Source organism: Protomyctophum bolini (assembly GCF_963924005.1).
Source record: "Protomyctophum bolini genome assembly, chromosome: 12".
Taxonomy (NCBI): Eukaryota; Metazoa; Chordata; class Actinopteri; order Myctophiformes; family Myctophidae; genus Protomyctophum; species Protomyctophum bolini.
In genome coordinates, this window is record NC_137873.1 from 41,942,745 (window position 1) to 41,963,349 (window position 20,605).

At 44.7% G+C, this 20,605-nt stretch overlaps 1 protein-coding gene across 1 annotated transcript in view; it reads right to left on the reverse strand.

Moving 5' to 3' along the window:
* Nucleotides 1-363: 363 nt before the first annotated feature.
* LOC308325860 (collectin-12-like) overlaps nt 364-20,605 on the reverse strand; it is a 42,317-nt gene continuing 22,075 nt past the window's right edge. The window contains exons 3-10 of the mRNA XM_080778581.1: nt 15,495-15,617; nt 9,072-9,158; nt 6,962-8,005; nt 5,095-5,886; nt 3,776-3,918; nt 3,171-3,280; nt 1,769-1,911; nt 364-1,447 (exon numbers count right to left, since the gene is read on the reverse strand). Of these exons, the coding sequence (XP_080634707.1) occupies nt 1,428-1,447; nt 1,769-1,911; nt 3,171-3,280; nt 3,776-3,918; nt 5,095-5,886; nt 6,962-8,005; nt 9,072-9,158; nt 15,495-15,617 (2,462 nt within the window). The 3' untranslated portion in view covers nt 364-1,427. The remainder of the gene's footprint in view (nt 1,448-1,768; nt 1,912-3,170; nt 3,281-3,775; nt 3,919-5,094; nt 5,887-6,961; nt 8,006-9,071; nt 9,159-15,494; nt 15,618-20,605) is intronic.

Sequence of the window (20,605 nt, forward strand, 5' to 3'; positions counted from 1 at the left end):
GAGGCTAGACTTAGTAAATCTATCCCTGAGACTGATGGACTTGGCTATATTTTGTCCAAAAATGTAAAAATATCAATATCAGACTTAATTTTATCCTTCAACTTGTTTGTCCCAAAATGACTGGATAATATAGGCTACATGTTTTGAGTAGGCACACTCACTTACCTTAACTAGAGGGTTTATACATCTGTAGTGAATGTTCCACCCAGAATTAGGGATTATGGGGTTCATGAGAAATAGCCACTATTTCAGACATAATAGGCACGCAGAAAAACGTGGGAAAAAAGTACTCAGTCCACATGGCATTGATTAGGCTATCACGATATGTTGATTACACACACATACATTACACACACACACCATTTGTTTCCCATTTTATTGTAATAAGTGTTCTGTATTTAGTTGGTCCATAGGGACCTGGTAACTGATTACCAGCATCATATTCCTGAGCCAGATGTGTCAACCATCTGAACTCTGTACCATGAAGCAGGGTAAACATCAACTGGTTCACAAAAGGTCAATCATATAAACCATCGATTAAAACTATGCAAAAACAAATATATATAAAACTGTAACATCTTTTACATATTGTATTTGAACATAATGGAGAAAAAAAATCACTTTGTGGTGGCTATATCACAGACATTACATAATGTTAATGTATGGTTAATATCTATAAGCTTCATACTGGCAGTCTAAAGTAAAAATTAAAAAAAATAAAAGAAAAAGAAAAAATATAAAAAACAGTCCTTTTCTACTGATGCTCACTTTCAGCATACTTTCTCATGTTTTGTCATTTCAACAATGGACAATATATATAATAAAAAAAACTAAGTTTTGGAATGTATTAAATTACTGAAAGAGCTGACATAATTATTATATTATTAGTGTGGCATTTTATCTAGAGTTTATTTATGTTGATCATTATTGCTGAATATGTATATGTGAGCCATTGGGACAAAAGTACCACTTTATTAACATCTTTCACAGGTACAGTTTTTTTTTAGAACTTTAGGACAATGAAACTATCCCAAACAACACCTTTGGAAAAGTATTATTTACACAAACAACTATACATCAAGTGTGGCTCATGTGCCAAAGAATGCTTCAGCATAGCCTATAATGGAACGACTACATTCTCTACATTTCCTTCAGTCCAAATATTGTGTCAGAGCAGAACACTGGAAGCAGATTGTGTTGCACTTTCTGTCTTTGTGCAGCTGTACTGAAGCAAAAAGTGTCTTGTGGGAACAGAGAAACAAAGACCCGCTCTAGTCTCAGTGATGCTGTCGGCCACGCTGCGATGAGTGCTTTATCAGAGTCCTCTACTAGCTCTATAGAGCTGCTCCAGAAGTCCTTCATTGTTCTACTATTTGTTCCTCTTCGACGTCTCTCCCAGAGGCCAGTTGTGACTGCAATGATGAATGCTATAATACTGGTACTTTCACTACAGAGAGAGAGAGAGCGAGAGAGAGATGCATTATTTACAACTGCATGCCGGTCATACAGAATAAAGACAATTTACATAATCAGATATGGGTATATAGACAAATCCGTGCTGCCCGCAGCTGGATGCAATTAATGCTGCGGTGTCACATTGAGGTCAGCTTGACGCCGCAGCATTGATTGCATACAGCTGGCCTACTCCGTGTCTATAGACGGCTTTATCCGGGTAGATGAAGCCAGAACATATTACTGTATCAGTCAGTATAAGTACAATGACGACGTCAATATACTGTAATTCCTGCAGTAGAGAGGGTATACTAACAGTCAGAGGGTCGTTCACAGATGAAACCGATGCGGTCAGTGCAGAAGAAGTCGTTCCAGTTGGCCTCGTGAATGAGACCGGCACAGTCCTCTCCCTCCTCGTGGCCGTGGGCCCAGTTGTCCGGCTGGCCTGGCTTCCATTTGCTAAAACAGGAGTAGACCAACACGTTGGTGAAGAATGCGGTGCTTTTCAACCCGTTTTCATTATCTTATCAAGGCCTGTTGTTTATTCTGCATTTGAGCAACGGACCACTATTTGATGAGATTAAGCCATGCAGACCCAAAACAAAAACAAAAAAAATGTACCGGTACACATTTCCATGCTGTACCATAGGAGAGATAACAGGCAAATGTTGATCAAATTGTGTAGACTTCTTATAATTTGTCAAAAACAACAATCTAGATTCTAGAGAGTGTAAAATGAAACCAAAGAATTTAAATTTGTACACTCTCTCAAGAGATAAGGGTCAATTTGTCATTTATCTGGGGGCCACCTGGAGCCCCCTCAAGGACCACTGGTGGTCCTCGGACCACCGGTTGAAAACCACAGAGTTAGAACATTGTCTTTAGAAATGGCTTGCTTGATGGTGATTAATTAGTTGACTGATTGGATGAGCGATGGGATTTAATCACTGCTATGGTAATCAGCCATATAGGGATGTTTTAGGTTTAGACAGTCTGATTAACTCACGTAAAGATGGGTCAGCCATAGGGATGTTTTAGGTTTAGACAGTCTGATTAACTCACGTAAAGATGGGATGTTTTAGGTTTAGACAGTCTGATTAACTCACGTAAAGATGGGATGTTTTAGGTTTAGACAGTCTGATTAACTCACGTAAAGATGGGATGTTTTAGGTTTAGACAGTCTGATTAACTCACGTAAAGATGGGATGTTTTAGGTGTAGACAGTCTGATTAACTCACGTAAAGATGGGTCAGCCATAGGGATGTTTCAGGTTCAGACAGTCTGATTAAATCACGTAAAGATGGGTCAGCCATAGGGATGTTTTAGGTTCAGACAGTCTGATTAACTCACGTAAAGATGGGTCAGCCATAGGGATGTTTTAGGTGTAGGCAGTCTGATTAACTCACGTAAAGATGGGATGTTTTAGGTTTAGACAGTCTGATTAACTCACGTAAAGATGGGATGTTTTAGGTTTAGACAGTCTGATTAACTCACGTAACGATGGGTCAGCCATAGGGATGTTTTAGGTTTAGACAGTCTGATTAACTCACGTAAAGATGGGTCAGCCACAGGGATGTTCTAGGTTCAGACAGTCTGATTAACTCACGTAAAGATGGGTCAGCCATAGGGATGTTCTAGGTTTAGACAGTCTGATTAACTCACGTAACGATGGGTCAGCCATAGGGATGTTCTAGGTTCAGACAGTCTGATTAACTCACGTAAAGATGGGCAACGTTCCATCAACCCACTTCCACACGTCCTCTTCCTCCCGGTCTGTCAGGCCCAGCCAGAAGTAACCCTTTCCTTGAATTTGTTTTTTTACCCATTGCTGAGGAAGGAGGGACATTATATGATGGACATTAATTTTGCAATATTTTCAAATAACAACAACAATAATAATATCTAGAAATGCACTCTGTCGAGGTGCCAACTTGCGCCTTGCACACATGTAGGACATAAATGGCCTACTTGTGCGCAAGCAGAGCGCGCAATAACTGCTACTAATGTCTGCTATTGACCTTATACCAACCTTAGTTGAAACGTACCTTAGTTAGGTCCACCGGCCAATAAGGGACCCCGACATACATATATGCATATCCATCTGATCACCACCAGTCATCAAGAATGGAGGTCCCTTATTGGCCGGTGGACAACATCGACATACATACCCAGCCAACAAGTAATAATAATAATAATAATAATAATAATAATAATAATAATAGTAGTAGTAGTAGTAGTATCATCATCATCATTAGTAAACAAGCTAAACAAACTAGTGTTGTAAAGAAATGAAAGTCATCGTCGCTGGTCCACTCGAATTTACCTGTTCGCCATTGTTGTTGATGACGAGCATAGAGGACGTCTGGTTGGTACAGAACTCAGAGACCTCGTCGAAGTTGAGTCTCTGAGCGCCCGAGGAGAAGTAGTAGCAGCTGGCTTCAAATCCTCTCCACTGAGGTGGACAACCTATAGAAATTAATTATACAATATAAGTAAGCAAAATAATGAATGTGCTTTTTTCCCCCTCCATCCTAGAAACCACAAGGAAAACGATTCCAAAATAATGTGAGATTGAATGATCCGTCCACATTCATGTCCATGCCGTACCGTACAGTGTACAGTGTCTATTCTAAAATAGAGTCACTCTCGAGTCTAATCGTTTAGTCCTAATTTGCTGATACAATCCTACCCATCCCCTTTGGAGGATGGCTAATGGCTGAGGATGTTTCTATCTAGCCTTTATCCTGTTTAGCCTAGGTCAGGGGTTTTCAACTGAGTATGAACCAGGGGACCACCACCCTGACTGAGAATCAACATGGGGACCATTGTTGTGTTGGGAGGGGGGATACTGTCGTGGTGTGGGGGAAAGAAATTAACCTTCCATATTAAACTCATGTTGCTGTTCATTGTAACTTAGTATGAGTAAGCAGACACTTGCGATTGATTATGGGCACAGTTCCTTGTAATGGTGACTCAACCAGGCAATCCGGTACGGTTTCCCTTGAGAATCTAACTCACTTTTCTGTGGAAGTTCTTCTTGACATCCGACTTCCCAGTAACTGACATCATCGATGCGTCATAATTTGTCACCAGATCATTTACTGCATTGTTTCTCAACTTTGTCTAACCCTAACACAATACAATAAATTAAAATACTACATTACTAAATGCATGGTCAGGGACCACATGCAACACCTTCACGGACCACCAGTGGTCCACGGACCACCTGTTGAAAACCCATGGCCTAGGTCATACATTTTACATGTATACTGATGTATGTATTCTATTTGACAGCTCAGTGGCCTTGTGGTTATAGTGTCTGCCCTGAGACTGGGAGGTTGGGGTTCAATCCCTGGCTAGGTCATACCAAAGACTATAAAAATGGTTACCCAGGTGCCTTCCTGCTTGGCACTCGGCATCAAACGTTGGTGGGTAAGACCCTGTAACATCCTAGCATCATGTCATCCCGCTAAAGAGCAGGTGACAGGCTCCTGACCTACAGTGTGGGCCTCATATGGCTATGGATAAGGATACCGCCGTCTGCTAGTATACTGTAAATACCATATTTGTCTTTCATTTACAGTTGGGTCTAGTTCACACACGCACACATACACTTTACCCATACGTAGTAACTTTACTCACCAGGCACTGGGGTAGTGGCAACAGGCGGCTGGACCTGTCGAGACACAGAGGCTTGTGGTTCTTGTGGTTGTTTGGGGATTTGTGGAGGCTTGGGGCGTTGGGGAGGCTGAGCAGCCTGAGGGGGCTGAGTAGGCTGAGGTGACTGGGTTTCTGGGTGACGAGACTGGGGAGGCTCAGGGATTTGGGGAGGCAGAGGGATTTGGGGAGGCTGAGGGATTTGGGGAGGTTGAGGGGGCTGAGTAGGCTGAGGTGACTGGGTTACTGGGTGACGAGACTGGGGAGGTTGAGGGATTTGGGGAGGTTGAGGGATTTGGGGAGGTTGAGGGATTTGGGGAGGCTGAGGGATTTGGGGAGGCCGAGGGGGTTGGGGAGGCACCGCAGGGAGCCCTGGCAGTCCCGGGGGACCAGGAGGACCAATGGGTCCAACGGGGCCACGAGCTCCGTCCACCCCTGGCGCGCCGGCTGCTCCTCTGGGCCCCTGGGCCCCCTGTGGTCCCTGTGGCCCGGCTTGTCCGTCCCTTCCGATGAGCCCTGGAGCGCCAGGCTCACCTTTGTCGCCGGGAATCCCAGGTCGGCCTCCCGATCCTCTGGATCCTTTAGGACCAGGGCCCCCCCTGGCCCCGGGCCCTCCCTTAGGACCTGCCCCCCCGGTCAGCCCTGCAGCACCCTTCTCTCCTCTAGACCCTGGTACTCCCGGAACGCCTTTGTCCCCGCGGTCACCCTTCAGCCCCTGCTGGCCGGCTGACCCCTGTGACCCCTTGTCCCCTCTGGTGCCCTTCGGACCGGGTGGACCTGGAACACATGATTGGTCACGACAGCGTCACATGAGAACGTCCAAACGCATCAACCACTGATGTGCTCAAATGTCATTGCGTTATTAGCACAAATAGCCTAGCTGAAACCACTGTGAACAGACTTCTCATGGCTGTGGTTTGGTAACGATTGAAATCCAGGTCATTAATGACTAGGTTGACTAAAGGGGCAGTTGGACACTGCCCCTTAAGATGTACCACTATAAAGGTGGTCTGGTTAGTGGTTAGACACTGTGAAGTGAATCTAGACATAAAGATATTCAGTGAAATGAACACTGAGGATTTTACTGTGTGAGCTTCGAACTCTAGAATGTGCTTAGTTTAACAGTGTAAATAAAACGATGACTTAACCCCATTCTGACCTGAGATCAGATTCATACGAGGTTTCCACTGGACACACACTGGTCTGATTAACCCATTCTGACCTGAGATCAAATTCTAAAAAATGTCAGTCGCTCTTCGATTTTTGAAAAATAGCAGACCTACAAGCTCGTAGCGCGCCACTCGGTGGCGCGCTATGAGCTTGTAGATCTGCTATTTTTCAAAAGCTAAAGCACGACATGATGCTAACACCAAAATGGGTTCCCGTTCAGAATGGGTTAATCAGAGGTGGAAAGAGTAACGGCAACCGGAAGTAGAAGAAATGTCACTTGACTTAAATATTACTCAAGTAGTTGTGAGATTAGTTGAGTTGAAAACTACTCAAGTAAAAACAAAGAAATACAAATAAAACAAAGGCTTTTTTGAAGACTATTCTGAGTAACATTGACTAAGTGGCACTATGGCAATCATTGAGAAAGATGGTCCATCTTTCTCAACGATTGCCATACAATGGAAAATATTGCATACTGTACTAGCAACTGTACTGTAGGTTCTGTAATCCTTGCCCTTACAAAAGGAGTAATACTCAATCAAAATCAAAGTAAGAATGACTGATTTTACAAAGTACAAATAAGTGGAAAAAGTAACAAGAGTACTTGTAATTAGTTGATTCAACATGTTCCGGTTAGCACCAATACTGCCTATATATATACCTGTACATTCTTTACTCTTACCTTGCAGGATGGTGAAGTTGGTGATCAGCTGTGAGTGCGCGCTGTCCACCAGCTTCATCTCCTCCATGACCACAGACAGGCTGCTGACCTCTTTGTCCAGGCGAGCGGTCAGCTCGTCCTGTTGGGAGCGCAGCTCAGCGCTGTCCGAGCGGGCCTCGGCCACGCTGTTGTTCAGCTCCACGATCAGCTCCGTGTGCTGGATCACCGTCTCCGCGCAGGACCTCAGGCCGTTCAGGTCCGAGCTGATGGCGCCCAGCAGCTGCGTGGCGAAGCTCACGTTTCCGGTCACGCGGTCCATGTCTCCCTCGTGCCGGTCCAGTCGGGTCTCCAGCTCGTCGAACCGGGCCGAGGTGGCGTTGTCGTGGTCTCGCTGGCGGTCCATCAGCTCGTGCATGCTCTGGTCGTGCCCTTCGGTGACAGACGAGGTGTTTTGGATCTGGATGGACAGCGCACTGAGCTGAGATCCCATGTCGTCGAGGGTGTCGCCGTTGGACTTGGCCAGTACTGTGTTGTTGGCTGCCAGCACTTGGAGGTTCTGGACCTTCTCCTTTAACCAGTCCGCGTCCGCGCGGTTCTGCCTGGACGTCTGCTGCAGACCTTGGTAATCGTTCTTCAGTCTCTGCACGGCCTGGCCCGTGTCCTCCACAGTCCTCTGCAGGGTGCTGAGGATGTTGCGCTGCTGGGCCTGGGAGATGTTCAGAGCGTTGATGCCGACCTGCGCCTGGCCTTGCTCCTTGGCCTGGCCCTGGAGCTCCGACTGGAGGCGCACCGTGTCCGTCTTGAGGTCGTCTATGACGTTACTGTACGAGGCCAGCGTCCGGTTGACGCCGCGCAGCGAGGCGGCGTTGCCGTCCAGGACGCTCTGAAGGGAGACGTGTCCCGTCTGCACGTCCTCCCCGGTCACCTGGAGGTCCTCCAGCATGGCCCGGTTGCTGGTCGCTCTCACGGCGATGTCTTTGAGCTGGTCCTGTAGCGTCTGCAGGTCGGACTTAAACGTCTGGAACTCACTGGTAGCGTTGTCTGACTTCTCCCCGGTCTGATCGTCTGGGAGGATGACGGCACACAGAACAACACACACACACGTTGGTTATCCATACAGAAGAACGCGCCGTGATTTAGTCCCCACAGTTTGTCCACCCTGAACGCCACAGACGAAAAACAGTCCAAGTCCACACTATTGATCCATAATGTATAAATGATAGATAAGGGTTCAGGACAACGAGGCCTTTTCGTGGAGGAGTCAGAATTAAATTTGGACAGTTTTCCGTCTGTGGTTGGTACTTTATTGTAGCACTTCTATGTGTGATTGTACTCAGGGCGTCCTTGCAAAAGAGCCCCTGGGGAGCAGTTATAGGACTAGGAGACACTTTGACATGGCCGAGGGTGACCATACAACCCCTGGGGAGCAGTTATAGGACCATAGGAGACACTTTGACATGGCCGAGGGTGACCATACAGCCCCTGGGGAGCAGTTATAGGACTATAGGAGACACTTTGACATGGCCGAGGGTGACCATACAACCCCTGGGGAGCAGTTATAGGACTATAGGAGACACTTTGACATGGCCGAGGGTGACCATACAACCCCTGGGGAGCTGTTATAGGACTATAGGAGACACTTTGACATGGCCGAGGGTGACCATACAACCCCTGGGGAGCTGTTATAGGACCAGGAGACACTTTGACATGGCCGAGGGTGACCATACAGCCCCTGGGGAGCAGTTATAGGACCATAGGAGACACTTTGACATGGCCGAGGGTGACCATACAACCCCTGGGGAGCAGTTATAGGACTATAGGAGACACTTTGACATGGCCGAGGGTGACCATACAACCCCTGGGGAGCAGTTATAGGACTATAGGAGACACTTTGACATGGCAGAGGGTGACCATACAACCCCTGGGGAGCAGTTATAGGACTAGGAGACACTTTGACATGGCCGAGGGTGACCCGAGGATCTTCAAGATTCCCAGACGGCCTTTCTAGACATTCAGCCATGGCCGCCCCAACATGCACAGCACACTTACAATAAAAAAAAATAGTTTACCAGCAAACCACAAATAAAAACTATGATTGAAAACTAGTCTAGCTGCAAAAAAGAGAACTTACCTAGTTTCTTTAGACCCGTCTCCACCTTATTCATCTTGCCACTGTAGGTCTGCATACCCTCTGTAACGTTGTCCATTCTCTGCACCACTAAGAAAGATTAAAGGGAAAAAGGGTCAGAGGCTGAGCAGAGGTGGTCTGTTGGTATAAATGCGACGACTGAGACAGTATAATGTGGGGAAAAAAACATTTATGGCACTTTTTCATCGATCCTTTGTGGAGAGTGCATTAATGACATTATGTTTTGTTTCATGGTATGGCTCATTATCATTGGTTAATCCATTCTGAACGGGAACCCATTTTGGTGTTAGCATCACGTTATGCTTTAGCTATTGAAAAATAGCAGATCTACAAGCTCGTAGCGCGCCACCGAGTGGCGCGCTACGAGCTTGTAGGTCTGCTATTTTTTGAAAGATCGAAGAACGACTGACATTTCTTAGAATCTGATCTCGGGTCAGAATGGGTTATAATCAGACCAGTGTGTGTCCGGTGGAAACCTCGTATGAATCTGATCTCAGGTCAGAATGGGTTAATTAATAAGAACAAACTCCATAAAATCATCAGCGTGTCCAGCAAAATAGCTGGGGTACGATTTGAGAGTTATGACCTCAATGTATGAGTCCCGTTGGGTACTCAGGAAGGGGAAAGCCATTACTAGCCCATTCTGACCTGAGATCAGATTCATACGAGGTTTCCACTGGACACACACTGGTCTGATGAACCCATTCTGACCTGAGATCAGATTCTATAAAATGTCAGTCGTTCTTCGATTTTTCAAAAATAGCAGACCTACAAGCTCGTAGCGCGCCACTCGGTGGCGCGCTATGAGCTTGTAGATCTGCTATTTTTCAATAGCTAAAGCATAACATGATGCTAACACCAAAATGGGTTCCCGTTCAGAATGGGTTAAGGACAACACACACCCGTTACACAGCCAGTACCATCTTTGACCATCAGGGCGACGGTACATGGTATACCTTCCCTGCAGGCTATAGGGCCTCAAGATCGTTTGTTCCCATAAGTATAGGACTTATGAACAAGCAGGCCCCGTCTCAGTTCCGTTGCATAAAGTGTGATGTAATGCCTCCTGGAACTATGACTGGTGGCCCTTCTGTTGGCACTGTTTCTGTATTGTCTATGTATCCGTTTGTTACCATATGTTTTATGTATATCCTGATGACTGCTGTGGACAAAACACATTTCCGAAAAGGACAAATAAAGTATCTATATCTATCTAAAGTATGAACAAATGCAACGTAATGTAAAATAAATCCTGTCCAGAGGAGATTTGACTATGGAATAGACATTGTTGAATGAATGATAGTTTCAGCATGGCATTCCTTTCACATGTCAGGTGCTAAGGGCACGGATGTAAGCTCACTGTTAAAACACTAAGACACTAACAGGAAATGCATTTCCTTTGGAATGTGGCCTGTTATTGACCATATGAGTCCCAGTGCTGTTGCCTATGGGGGTTCTCTGCTCCTCCATACTGCAGAGCGTGTTATTATGGTGTTTACTGCACGGTGCACCATCCTGTTCCTCTGTGTGTCTGTTACATATGTCTGCTTGTCTATTAGTATATTTATCTGTTCCTGGTTTATGGAAAACATAATGAGTGGAATCAGTGATGTGGGTTGCAGCAGGGCATGTATTGTATTGACTCACCAAGCTACAATAGGTTAAACATATAATATAGCAGCCTTCCAAATTGTTTTCAACAAATCTTTCCTTTGAGCCATAATATCCAACAATACCCACTGGGATGGAATCTTATAGCAGCAAGAAGAGGACATCTGGGCGATTTTGAACAGTGAACACTGGAGGGCGCTGGTGTTCATTCTGCAAAACCCAAGGTCCAAAGAATAATACCAGATCATCCTTTCCTTTCCTAAGCTGCTTGTAATACTGTAACTGTGTCACTTCCAGCAGGATTCAGATAAATTCACTTAATCAACAAACAACAGCATACATAAAGCAACAGGTATTTGTGAGTCACACAAAACCTTCAAAAGCCCAACAATCAGGCGTGTCGACCCGACTCCTCTTCAAAGTTTATATATTGTCCTATAATATCTGCATGGGGCTGAAAGAAAATAGAAACACTGAGTGGAAAACACGGACAGCCCTTCATGCTGTTATCATTCCAGATGCAGCGAAAACAATAATAAGCTCTCTGGGAAAAAAACAAAAACACACACAGGGGTCTGTTTCAAAAGGCTGTGTTAGTCTCCAGCGGGACACTCTGCACATGGGAGGTCAACTGGTGTACACTCTCCTCTGGATGCCCTCACTGTCTCCTTCCTTCAGAATATACACGTAGACCCTCTGCTCCTCTCACATACTATTATCTCTCTGCATCTCCTTCACCCTCTGCTCCTCTCACATACTATTATCTCTCTGCATCTCCTTCACCCTCTCCATCACTCACAACAATCTCCCCTATCCTCTTGACATCCATGTAACATTCTTTCTCCCATTTTCTCCCTCTTACCATCAACCCCTCACTCTTACTCCCACCCCCTACCACCCCCTCATGTGCACCCCGCACACAGTTGCACACATACCGGTAATAAGCTTTCCTTTAGCATACAGTTGAATGAGCTCTGATTCTACAGCATAATTGGAGAGTGATTAAGAATTCCGCCTGTGACAAATGGAGGGGCACACAGCAGGAGAAACTAAAGAAGACAGCAGTGAGTGACCACGGGGGGGAAGTGGGACCTCGACGTGCCAACACTGTCAAACAGCTGGATGAGAGCTGTGAAAGTTGTGGTACAGTGTGTGTGTGTGTGTGTGTGTGTGTTGATAGCGAGGCGCGGTGCATACGGCATACTGTACATAGTAGTGCGAGTGATTTGAAAAGACAGGCACGGAGCCCAGTCTGTGGTGATTTAATGCAAACACAGACTATTTTGGACACTTGCGGCCATTTGTGAGTCAACCTGTGGTTCATGAGACAACAAATTGCTACCAAGCCATAAAATCTCCTCTTGAGGTTGTTAAGCAAGGGTGGTCGCTGCATGGTCATCTGGGAGACATTAGACTCAAACCATCAAAATCACATGCAGGGCTCCACGGCTAGCCAAGAAGAGCATCATGTGCTCCACAGTTGCCCCAAAGTCCGAAACCCACAGCAAGCAACGCCAACGATATTGACACGGCCTGACACGACATGACTTAAGTTAAGTATTTGGGGATGAGTTTCATGTCTGCATGCTTTACTTGTGGCCATAACATGGAACACGGTTTCCTCTCATTGCAGCATAATTTATTATGATCTGTTTAGAGATGTTTAAGCTGGGCTGATGCTGAGAATACATTCCACGGTGATGGCCGCGCATGATAGCATTTGGAAATGGGCTTCCTGTTTCAGTGGAACGCTGCAGCCATGTGTCAAACAACTTGAATTAACCCATTCTGACCCGAGATCAGATTCATACGAGGTTTCCACTGGAACACACACTGGTCTGATTAACCCATTCTGACCTGAGATCAGATTCTTAAAAATGTCAGTCGTTCTTCGATTTTTCTAAAATAGCAGACCTACAAGCTCGTAGCGCGCCACTCGGTGGCGCGCTACGAGCTTGTAGATCTGCTATTTTTCAATAGCTAAAGCATAACATGATGCCAACACCAAAATGGGTTCCCGTTCAGAATGGGTTAAGACTGATCAGAAACAGTATAAATGTTGCAACAAGGATGATGTTGTATAAGAAATGTGTTGTCGGGTCTCTCCTCTGGAGATGGTTAATCTTTTGAAAAAATGTCAACTCTTCCCCAGAGTAAACAAGGTATTCTGTCAACTAGGAAGTCTAGTCAGTGTTCAAGTGGTAGAAGTCAAGAGGTGCCGGAATTCTCCTCACTTGGCTGGGTTTAGTTTAGCGTCTATTCTCTTTGCCAGTAACAAGACTAACATCAGACTCCCTCTGAGGGAGAGGCCGCGGACAGCCATGGCCTTGGGGAAAGCCATTCAGAACTAACTTATAGGAACTAATTCATGTGATCCTCGAACTATTTTGCACAAGCATTAATTGTAGACTTATAAAGACACTACTTCAAATTGGTTGAAGTTTTGTTTTTACCTTAATATGAGTCGATGCACAAGTAAATCACCAACATTAGGCAGCAGGATAAATGAATGTAGTTTATTCTTCTACTCATTAATTCACAAACATTGCATTGCAGTATCAATTTGCCCAGAAATATGTCCTCTAAAAGGTTTTTATTTCTATTTTCATCACATATTGAAATTAATATATTAATTAATCACATCAATATTATGATATTATGCTATCTTCAGTTTTCATGTAATGGAGTTGTGTTGTATTCCATAAATATAACCGAAATGAAAGTTGTGTTTTTCTCTGCACATATTAAGGTCTAATTACATCACATGGCGACTCACAAGCAAAACTCACGCACGTGCATCGCATCCACACACCCTAATGTCGTTTTCAACATTGACATCCGTAGACATCTTGATAAGCTCGCACGCTTTAGTCAAGAATAAGCTGAACCAGGTGAGGCATTTTCTTCACTGAATCCCGAACTCAATCTGGCAAGCATGTGTTTGGGGATCCAATCATCAACATATTTTATGATTGATTATACAATCAGTTACAGAAACATTCCATTATTTAGAGGGTATGCACGTGACATCATCATCATCATCATACCTAGAAGTTGTGCAGGAATGCCCACTGAGTGGCAATAACTGCGATCTGGCCTTAGTTGACAGCCCATCCATCCGAACAAGTTCTATCTGATTGCATTATACGATGTTAAACGACGTTAAACTCACTTTGCCACTCAATTTGCCACTCATTGTATGCATGCGCATACCCGGTATACACAGCAGCTCTACACCGTAGGGACCGTCTGAAATGAGAATTAGGTTGTAGTTGCGAACGCAGTGAGCACTTACTATGAGACCTAGCAGATCATGTCTGTGCGTGCGTCTGTCTGTCTGTCCGTGTGTCTGTCCCGCTATCCAAATATGGAGTGTGTTGCATCAGCAATCACTCAGTTCCATATATGGCCACAAAAGGGGCCAGGTCCACTCAGCTCCATATATGGGCACAAAAGGGGCCAGTGATTTGTTTGTTGTGGACCTGGCCCCTTTTGTGCCCATATATGGAGCTGAGTGGACCTGGCCCCTTTTGGTTATTCTAATTGTTATTGCAATTTACGATCTGCGTTCGCTTCCCGCGTTCGCGCGTCTTACTCGTAGTAGTGCATTACTACCTCACTACGGTATAGGGAAGAGGTGTTTTGTGTTAGCCATTGATCACAGAAGTTCAACTAGCAAGCATCTCTTGCAATACAAATCCCATCCTCATGCCCACTTTCTTGCTGTGAACTCAGCTGGTCCATTCACACATTAAGCCGATGGGGGCCTCAGTCGGACACAATAATCTTGTTCCTAATAGCCTTTGCTCATCTCCAAGGAGAATAGCCTGGTGACGATCAAACGACCCAATGCAGAGCGAGCGCGTGTCTATATTATGGGCAAGACTTCGTAATATACTTCCCCCGGAAACTCTCTTTTTCAACCAATCACAACACGGGAGTGTACAGACGTGTGACTGACTCCCTTGGGTGGTAGTGAATTCCGCCAAATAGCAATACTTCTGTTTAGACACTCAACAGGCTAGGTTTCGTCTGGCGTAGGCGGACATTACCCCGACGTATTATTAATAAGGAGCTGGGAGACTCACGTCTGTTGCGTGTCAGGTCATATTGAGTCATTTGTGCTCACATACAGCGCTGCTGCATAATGTCTAGATAACTTCTGCATGTGTGAAGAAAGCAGAGTTTGAAACACAGCTGTTTCAGGCTCTGCTCTCTTGAACAAAGACACCCTTGAATCCTTCATGCTGCTGGTGATGGTCTACTTTTTTAAACCAGGTGGAATATATACAATGTGTACAATCAGATTAAGCTTAAAACCAGTCGTCTTAACCCATTCTGACCGGGAACCCGTTTTGGTGTTAGCATCATGTTATGCTTTAGCTATTGAAAAATAGCAGATCTACAAGCTCATAGCGCGCCACCGAGTGGCGCGCTATGAGCTTGTAGGTCTGCTATTTTTTGAAAAATCGAAGAACGACTGACATTTTTAGAATCTGATCTCAGGTCAGAATGGGTTAATCAGACCCAGTGTGTGTCCAGTGGAAACCTCGTATGAATCTGATCTCAGGTCAGAATGGGTTAATGCTATTCTGTACTTTGATTTTCCTACCACTGTAGGGGTTAATCAAATCGAATGCAAGAGAGCCTAAAAGCCACTATAGGCCTGTTTTCTTTCAGGTCACAAATTATTGGAATGTCCAAGCGTGTGTGTGTGCCTTGCAAAAAATGTGATGAAAAGCACATTCAAATATGTAGCCGTTGCAGTAATCGGTGAGTTCAGTCTGAGCGTACCTTTGTATCCGAGGACAGCTACTGCTATGGTGAGGAGAGCACACAGCACGTACAGCAGTGCGATCGCTGCCCTCAAGGCCCAGTCATTTTTACACTTTGTACATTCTGTCCCCTCCTGGATTCCTGCAACACAAAGAGCACAGTAGCACAAATTAATACCCTCACAGGAGTTAAGCACAGTGCTCTGGAGGTCACGTTACTGGACGCTGAAGTGAGAGACTGCAGTGTTAAGAAGCAAATACTGACTCAAACAACCCTTTGTGTTAATCTAATCCATTTAGACCTGAGGCCAATTCTTTAAAAGGCTTCTAAAACCTAACCTAAGGTTTCTGAATAAAACAACTAACTTAAAATTCTTATTGAACAAATACATGCATAGCAATAACTAATGAGACAGAGAGGTATAGCATCCGGATTCAAAGGTATGCATCAGTTTGCATCAGGTCTAAATGAACTGCATTCAGAGACAGTGTGCACTCTTATACAGGTCCATTTTGTTCCATTTTGCACACTCCATCAGTTAAGTTTCCATGTATAATATATTATACAGCCTAAGAAGCGTTTACGAAAAAGAAGCCAAATGTTTTCATTCAAAAAAAAATCTCATATTCTTCTTTTCAGTCTATAGTGCGGCATCGAGAGGGACAAACTGTGCTTCTCTTTAGCCAAGTGTCAATTGGAAACATTTGTCCTCATGAATAGTCAAAAGACGTCCTATTAAAGAGAGAACACATGTGTTGGCCATACGACAGTGGAGCCAAAAAAAACCAAACAAAATGGCACCATTCTCATTCTATGTGTCACTGCTCTCACTGGCAGCCAACCAGAAACTACCTCAGTGCTGTGAACACGTCACTGGTTCCCCAAACACTGGGTCGGGACCCATCTGTGGGTCGCGGACACATTTTTATGGGTCCTTTTGCTTATTTTTTTGTTTCCTACACTTTGTTTCAAAACATTTATAAATCGAAATATATTAATATTTAATATTTTTAAATATTAAACATCTGCCTATAGCGGTATAGTGAAAATAGCCAATCTACAAGCTCATAACGTGGCGCGAAGCGACACGTTATGATCTTGTAGATCGGCTATTTTCAGAAAATATTTTCAGCTAATTTGTCTTTTGGGTCAAAGGCTAAAATGTTTGGGAACCACTAGGTCTACATGCTGGCTGCTGCACTAAAGGGTCGAGATGAACTCTTCTGAAACAGAAACCCACCTATACTGCTCCATATGTTATGTCGCAATGCTAAAACATCACGGGTTCCAATATGGGCCATGCAGGAAGTCCGCTTGACTTCATGAGAAGTGACCCCGTGGCCTCTGGCGAGCACGTCAACATCAACCAGCTGGTACCCCTGCCTGCCTGACAGGCCAATGAGAGGCACTTTCTCTCGGCTTGAACTTCTGCTTTGGAATATTATGCCCGCAGCCAGAAGAGTCTGAACGTGTTGTTTGCGAATTATATATTGCCTACGGAACTAAATGGAAATGATTTTCTTTTTTTTTGTCAGAGCAATATAGTGCTAGATCATAAGTACACTGTAATTGCTGTAATAACATGATACTCTAATGAACATATTAACCCATTTTGGGGCGGGAACCCCTTTTGGTGTTGCATTATGTAATGCTTTAGCTATTGAAAAATAGCAGATCTACAAGCTCGTAGCGCACCACCGAGTGGCGCGCTACGAGCTTGTAGATCTGCTATTTTTGAAGAATCGTGAAAAGTGTTTGAGAACGACTGACATAGAAAAACTGCTTTTTCAAGAAAACAGTCAGGATTTAGAAGACATTTTGCAGAATCGTTCCCGCAGGTCAAAATGGGTTAAACACTGCATGGTTCAAAGGTCTTTGAAATATCTTCTATTCATCACAATCACCCAGTCATGGTAATGGCAGCCGGGATAAGGTGCGAATTTAGCATTCCTTTCCCGTGTGAAACACGCAGGGCATGTTTTACACAGACTTGTAAAATTGGGCAATTTGGTTGTTGTTTACCCCCAGTCAGTCAGTCAAGGTCCTTAACCATATGCAATGTAGTATAGGCATGATTTGAGGGTAGAACACAGTAAATGTGGGGTTTTTTTATGTGTTGTCCACACGGAAAACACCATTGCTGTACTGTCTGTGATTTCAGATTTTGAGTAAAACAAGTTACAAGTTCATGGTGTAAAAAAACAAACATTTGACATCAAATGACTATATTATGAGGTGCAGATAACTGACCGCTGCGTTTCTAGAGATGCTCACACACTGGACACATTAACTTACAGGGACTTTCCTTCAGTGTGTTTGTGTGACCAATAGTGAAATATAGTGAACAGCAAATGAAAGTGTGATTTCATTATAGTTTCAATGGAATTGAACCTGACGTCTTTACAGAGAAGGGACGTCAGTCAGCATCATGCATGTATTCTCTCAGGGACAAGCGTGTGGGCATGAGACTGGCGTCAGGGACAAGCATGTTGGCATGAGACTGGCATCATGTGGGCATGAGACTGGCGTCATGTGGGCATGAGACTGGCGTCAGGGTGGTAAATACACCTCCTCAGGGACCAGCATGCGGGCACGAGACTGGTGGTAAATAAACCTCCTCTGTCTTCCAAGAGCAGAGAGAGAGATGGAGCTCCAAACATTCCACAGCTGGACTCAACATCCCTGCCCGACTTCCTCCTCCTAATAGCATCAGAGGCTCTATTTCCAGATTGTCCCTGCTTTGCTTTTCGCCAGCTATGCCTGCAGCGCTATACCATGTCCTCCCTGGTTCTAGAGGGGGCTGAGGCTGTATACTACCATGTCCTCCCTGCTTATAGAGGGGGCTGAGGCTGTGTAGCCACGGGAGGGTCCTCTTCCTCTCGCCAGGGGCGGGCCAGAGACCACCAGGGGGGTGAAGGAGGGTTTGGCCTCTCGCCCTTGGACCTACACATCTGTGAAAACATCATGGCTGACCGCCTCAAAGGGGCCCAGCCTCGGCCCTGGACATGGATATGGGGGGGTGTACTGAGGGCCTCATGTTGCGGGCAGTGGTGGAAAGTAGCTAAGTACATTTACTTAAGTACTGTACTTAGATTTGGGTTATTATTAGTTAAAAAAAAACAGTAGCAGCCTTACAGTACAGCTTTATACATTTTGTCGATAGCCGATCTACAAGCTCACAATGACGCATTGTGAGCTTGTAGATCTGCTATTTTCAAAAGATTTGTATGCATTTCAAAACATGAAATGGGACATTCTACATAATGAGTACTTTTACGTTTGGTACTTTAAGTACATTTGGAACCCTATATACTTTTACTCGAGTCCTATGTACATTTTAACAGAGTATACAGAGTATCTCTATATTGCAGTATTGGTACAAAATGGGAGTACTTTTTCCACCACTGCTTGCGTGTGTAGAATGAAATAACATCCGCTGTTGCATAGTGATTATCACTTCCTGTTTCTCAGTTTCCGAGAGAAACGGCTTTCAAAATAAGACAGTTAATTAACATTGGAGTTTGCCTGGGCCGTGGCTCAGCAGTCCAGGCACCGTGGCTGGTAATCCAGTGTGCCGCGGGTTCGACTCCCGATCCCGACGGCCTTTACTGCATGTCTTCCCCCCCATCTCTCTCCCCATTTCCTGTCAGCCTACTGTCTGTCACTCCATAAAAATAAATATATAAAATAAAGGCGAAAGCCACAAAGAAAAACATAAAAAAACGAACTGAGTGGTAGTACCAAACATGCTATTGAATCAACGGCATTGAAGTTTTGCTTCAAGCATTATAATAGGCATTAACAAGCATTATAACAAGCATTATAACAGGCCGAAGCTCTCCAGAGGTCTGTATATAGGCTATAGCGCTAAAGGGCATAGCAGTGGCTGCCATTTTGTGGTGTCACTGATAGACAAACCCAACATTTATTTGACCATTTCGTGATTTTCGATATGCAACCTGTGAGGCTATACATTGTGTGTATTCATTGCCTCAGGTATGCTGCAACTGAGCCACGTTGAGGGGTTTAAGTCCGAAGTGGTATTTATTTACGGTCCCGTTCGGGCTGTCAATCTCGCCTCAGGGCCCGTGGAACACTGTAACCGCCACTGGCAGTCGGGTGGTACAGTGGTAAAGTTGCCTATAGAGTCTTAGACAGTATGCAATGCATGTCCACCACTCACTCACTCACTCACTCACTCACTCACTCACTCACTCCAGAAAATGTTATTCTTGTGGACTTCACATAACTTACATGGAGGACTTTAAAGATGTGGCCTAAATACAGCTATTAACAAAATTAAGTGTGAGTGAGAGACTGGCCAAGATTTTGGGTATTGGAATTCAGCTTAGGGGTCCATCCAGTTTGGCACAGCCGAACACAATTGAATAAGGATTTGAAAGATGCTAAAGTTGTGAGGAGAACAATGTGTGACACGCAAGGTGTGAAATGTGTGAAAATGAGTATAGTCATTAAAAAAAAAAACTGTGTGTGGAGAACATGCTATACGTACATGGCCAATAAAGCATGCTGATACAATTTACATGTCACAACGACAAAGGCACAACAATGCTCAAACCAACATAACGGTACCGGCATGAGCGCACGCAGGGGATTTAGGCTTGAGAGAGCTCTGCTGTGGCTGGACTTCAGCCACAGGGTGTCCCAATCAACAAGCTGGACGTGGTGGGCCTCATGGCCAATCCCCCAGAGGTAAATAAATAGCCCAATGAACTGGGGCATGGCTAAAGTTGCTACTTACACATACTATTATACTGCACGTGTGTGTTGTACAGTTAGACAAGTTAAGAGGTCAAGTACAGTGCGGAGATCATTTAAATCAATATTCCTATAACATTGTGTGTGTGTGTGTGTGTGTGTGTGTGTGTGTGTGTGTGTGTGTGTGTTTGTGTCAGAGAGAGAGCGTGGGCGAGAGAGAGAGAGAGAGAGGAAGGAGAGAGAGAGAAAAGAGAGAGAGAGAGAAAGAAAGTTGTTTCTGTGTGCCCCGGTGTATGTAAAACAGCTGTATTTAATTTGGACTCTGTGGGTCGGTCAAAGAAAATTCCTCGCAGTTTTTCCTTCACTCCATGTACCTGCAATAGGAACCCTTTGCTTGCCCATGAGTCTCA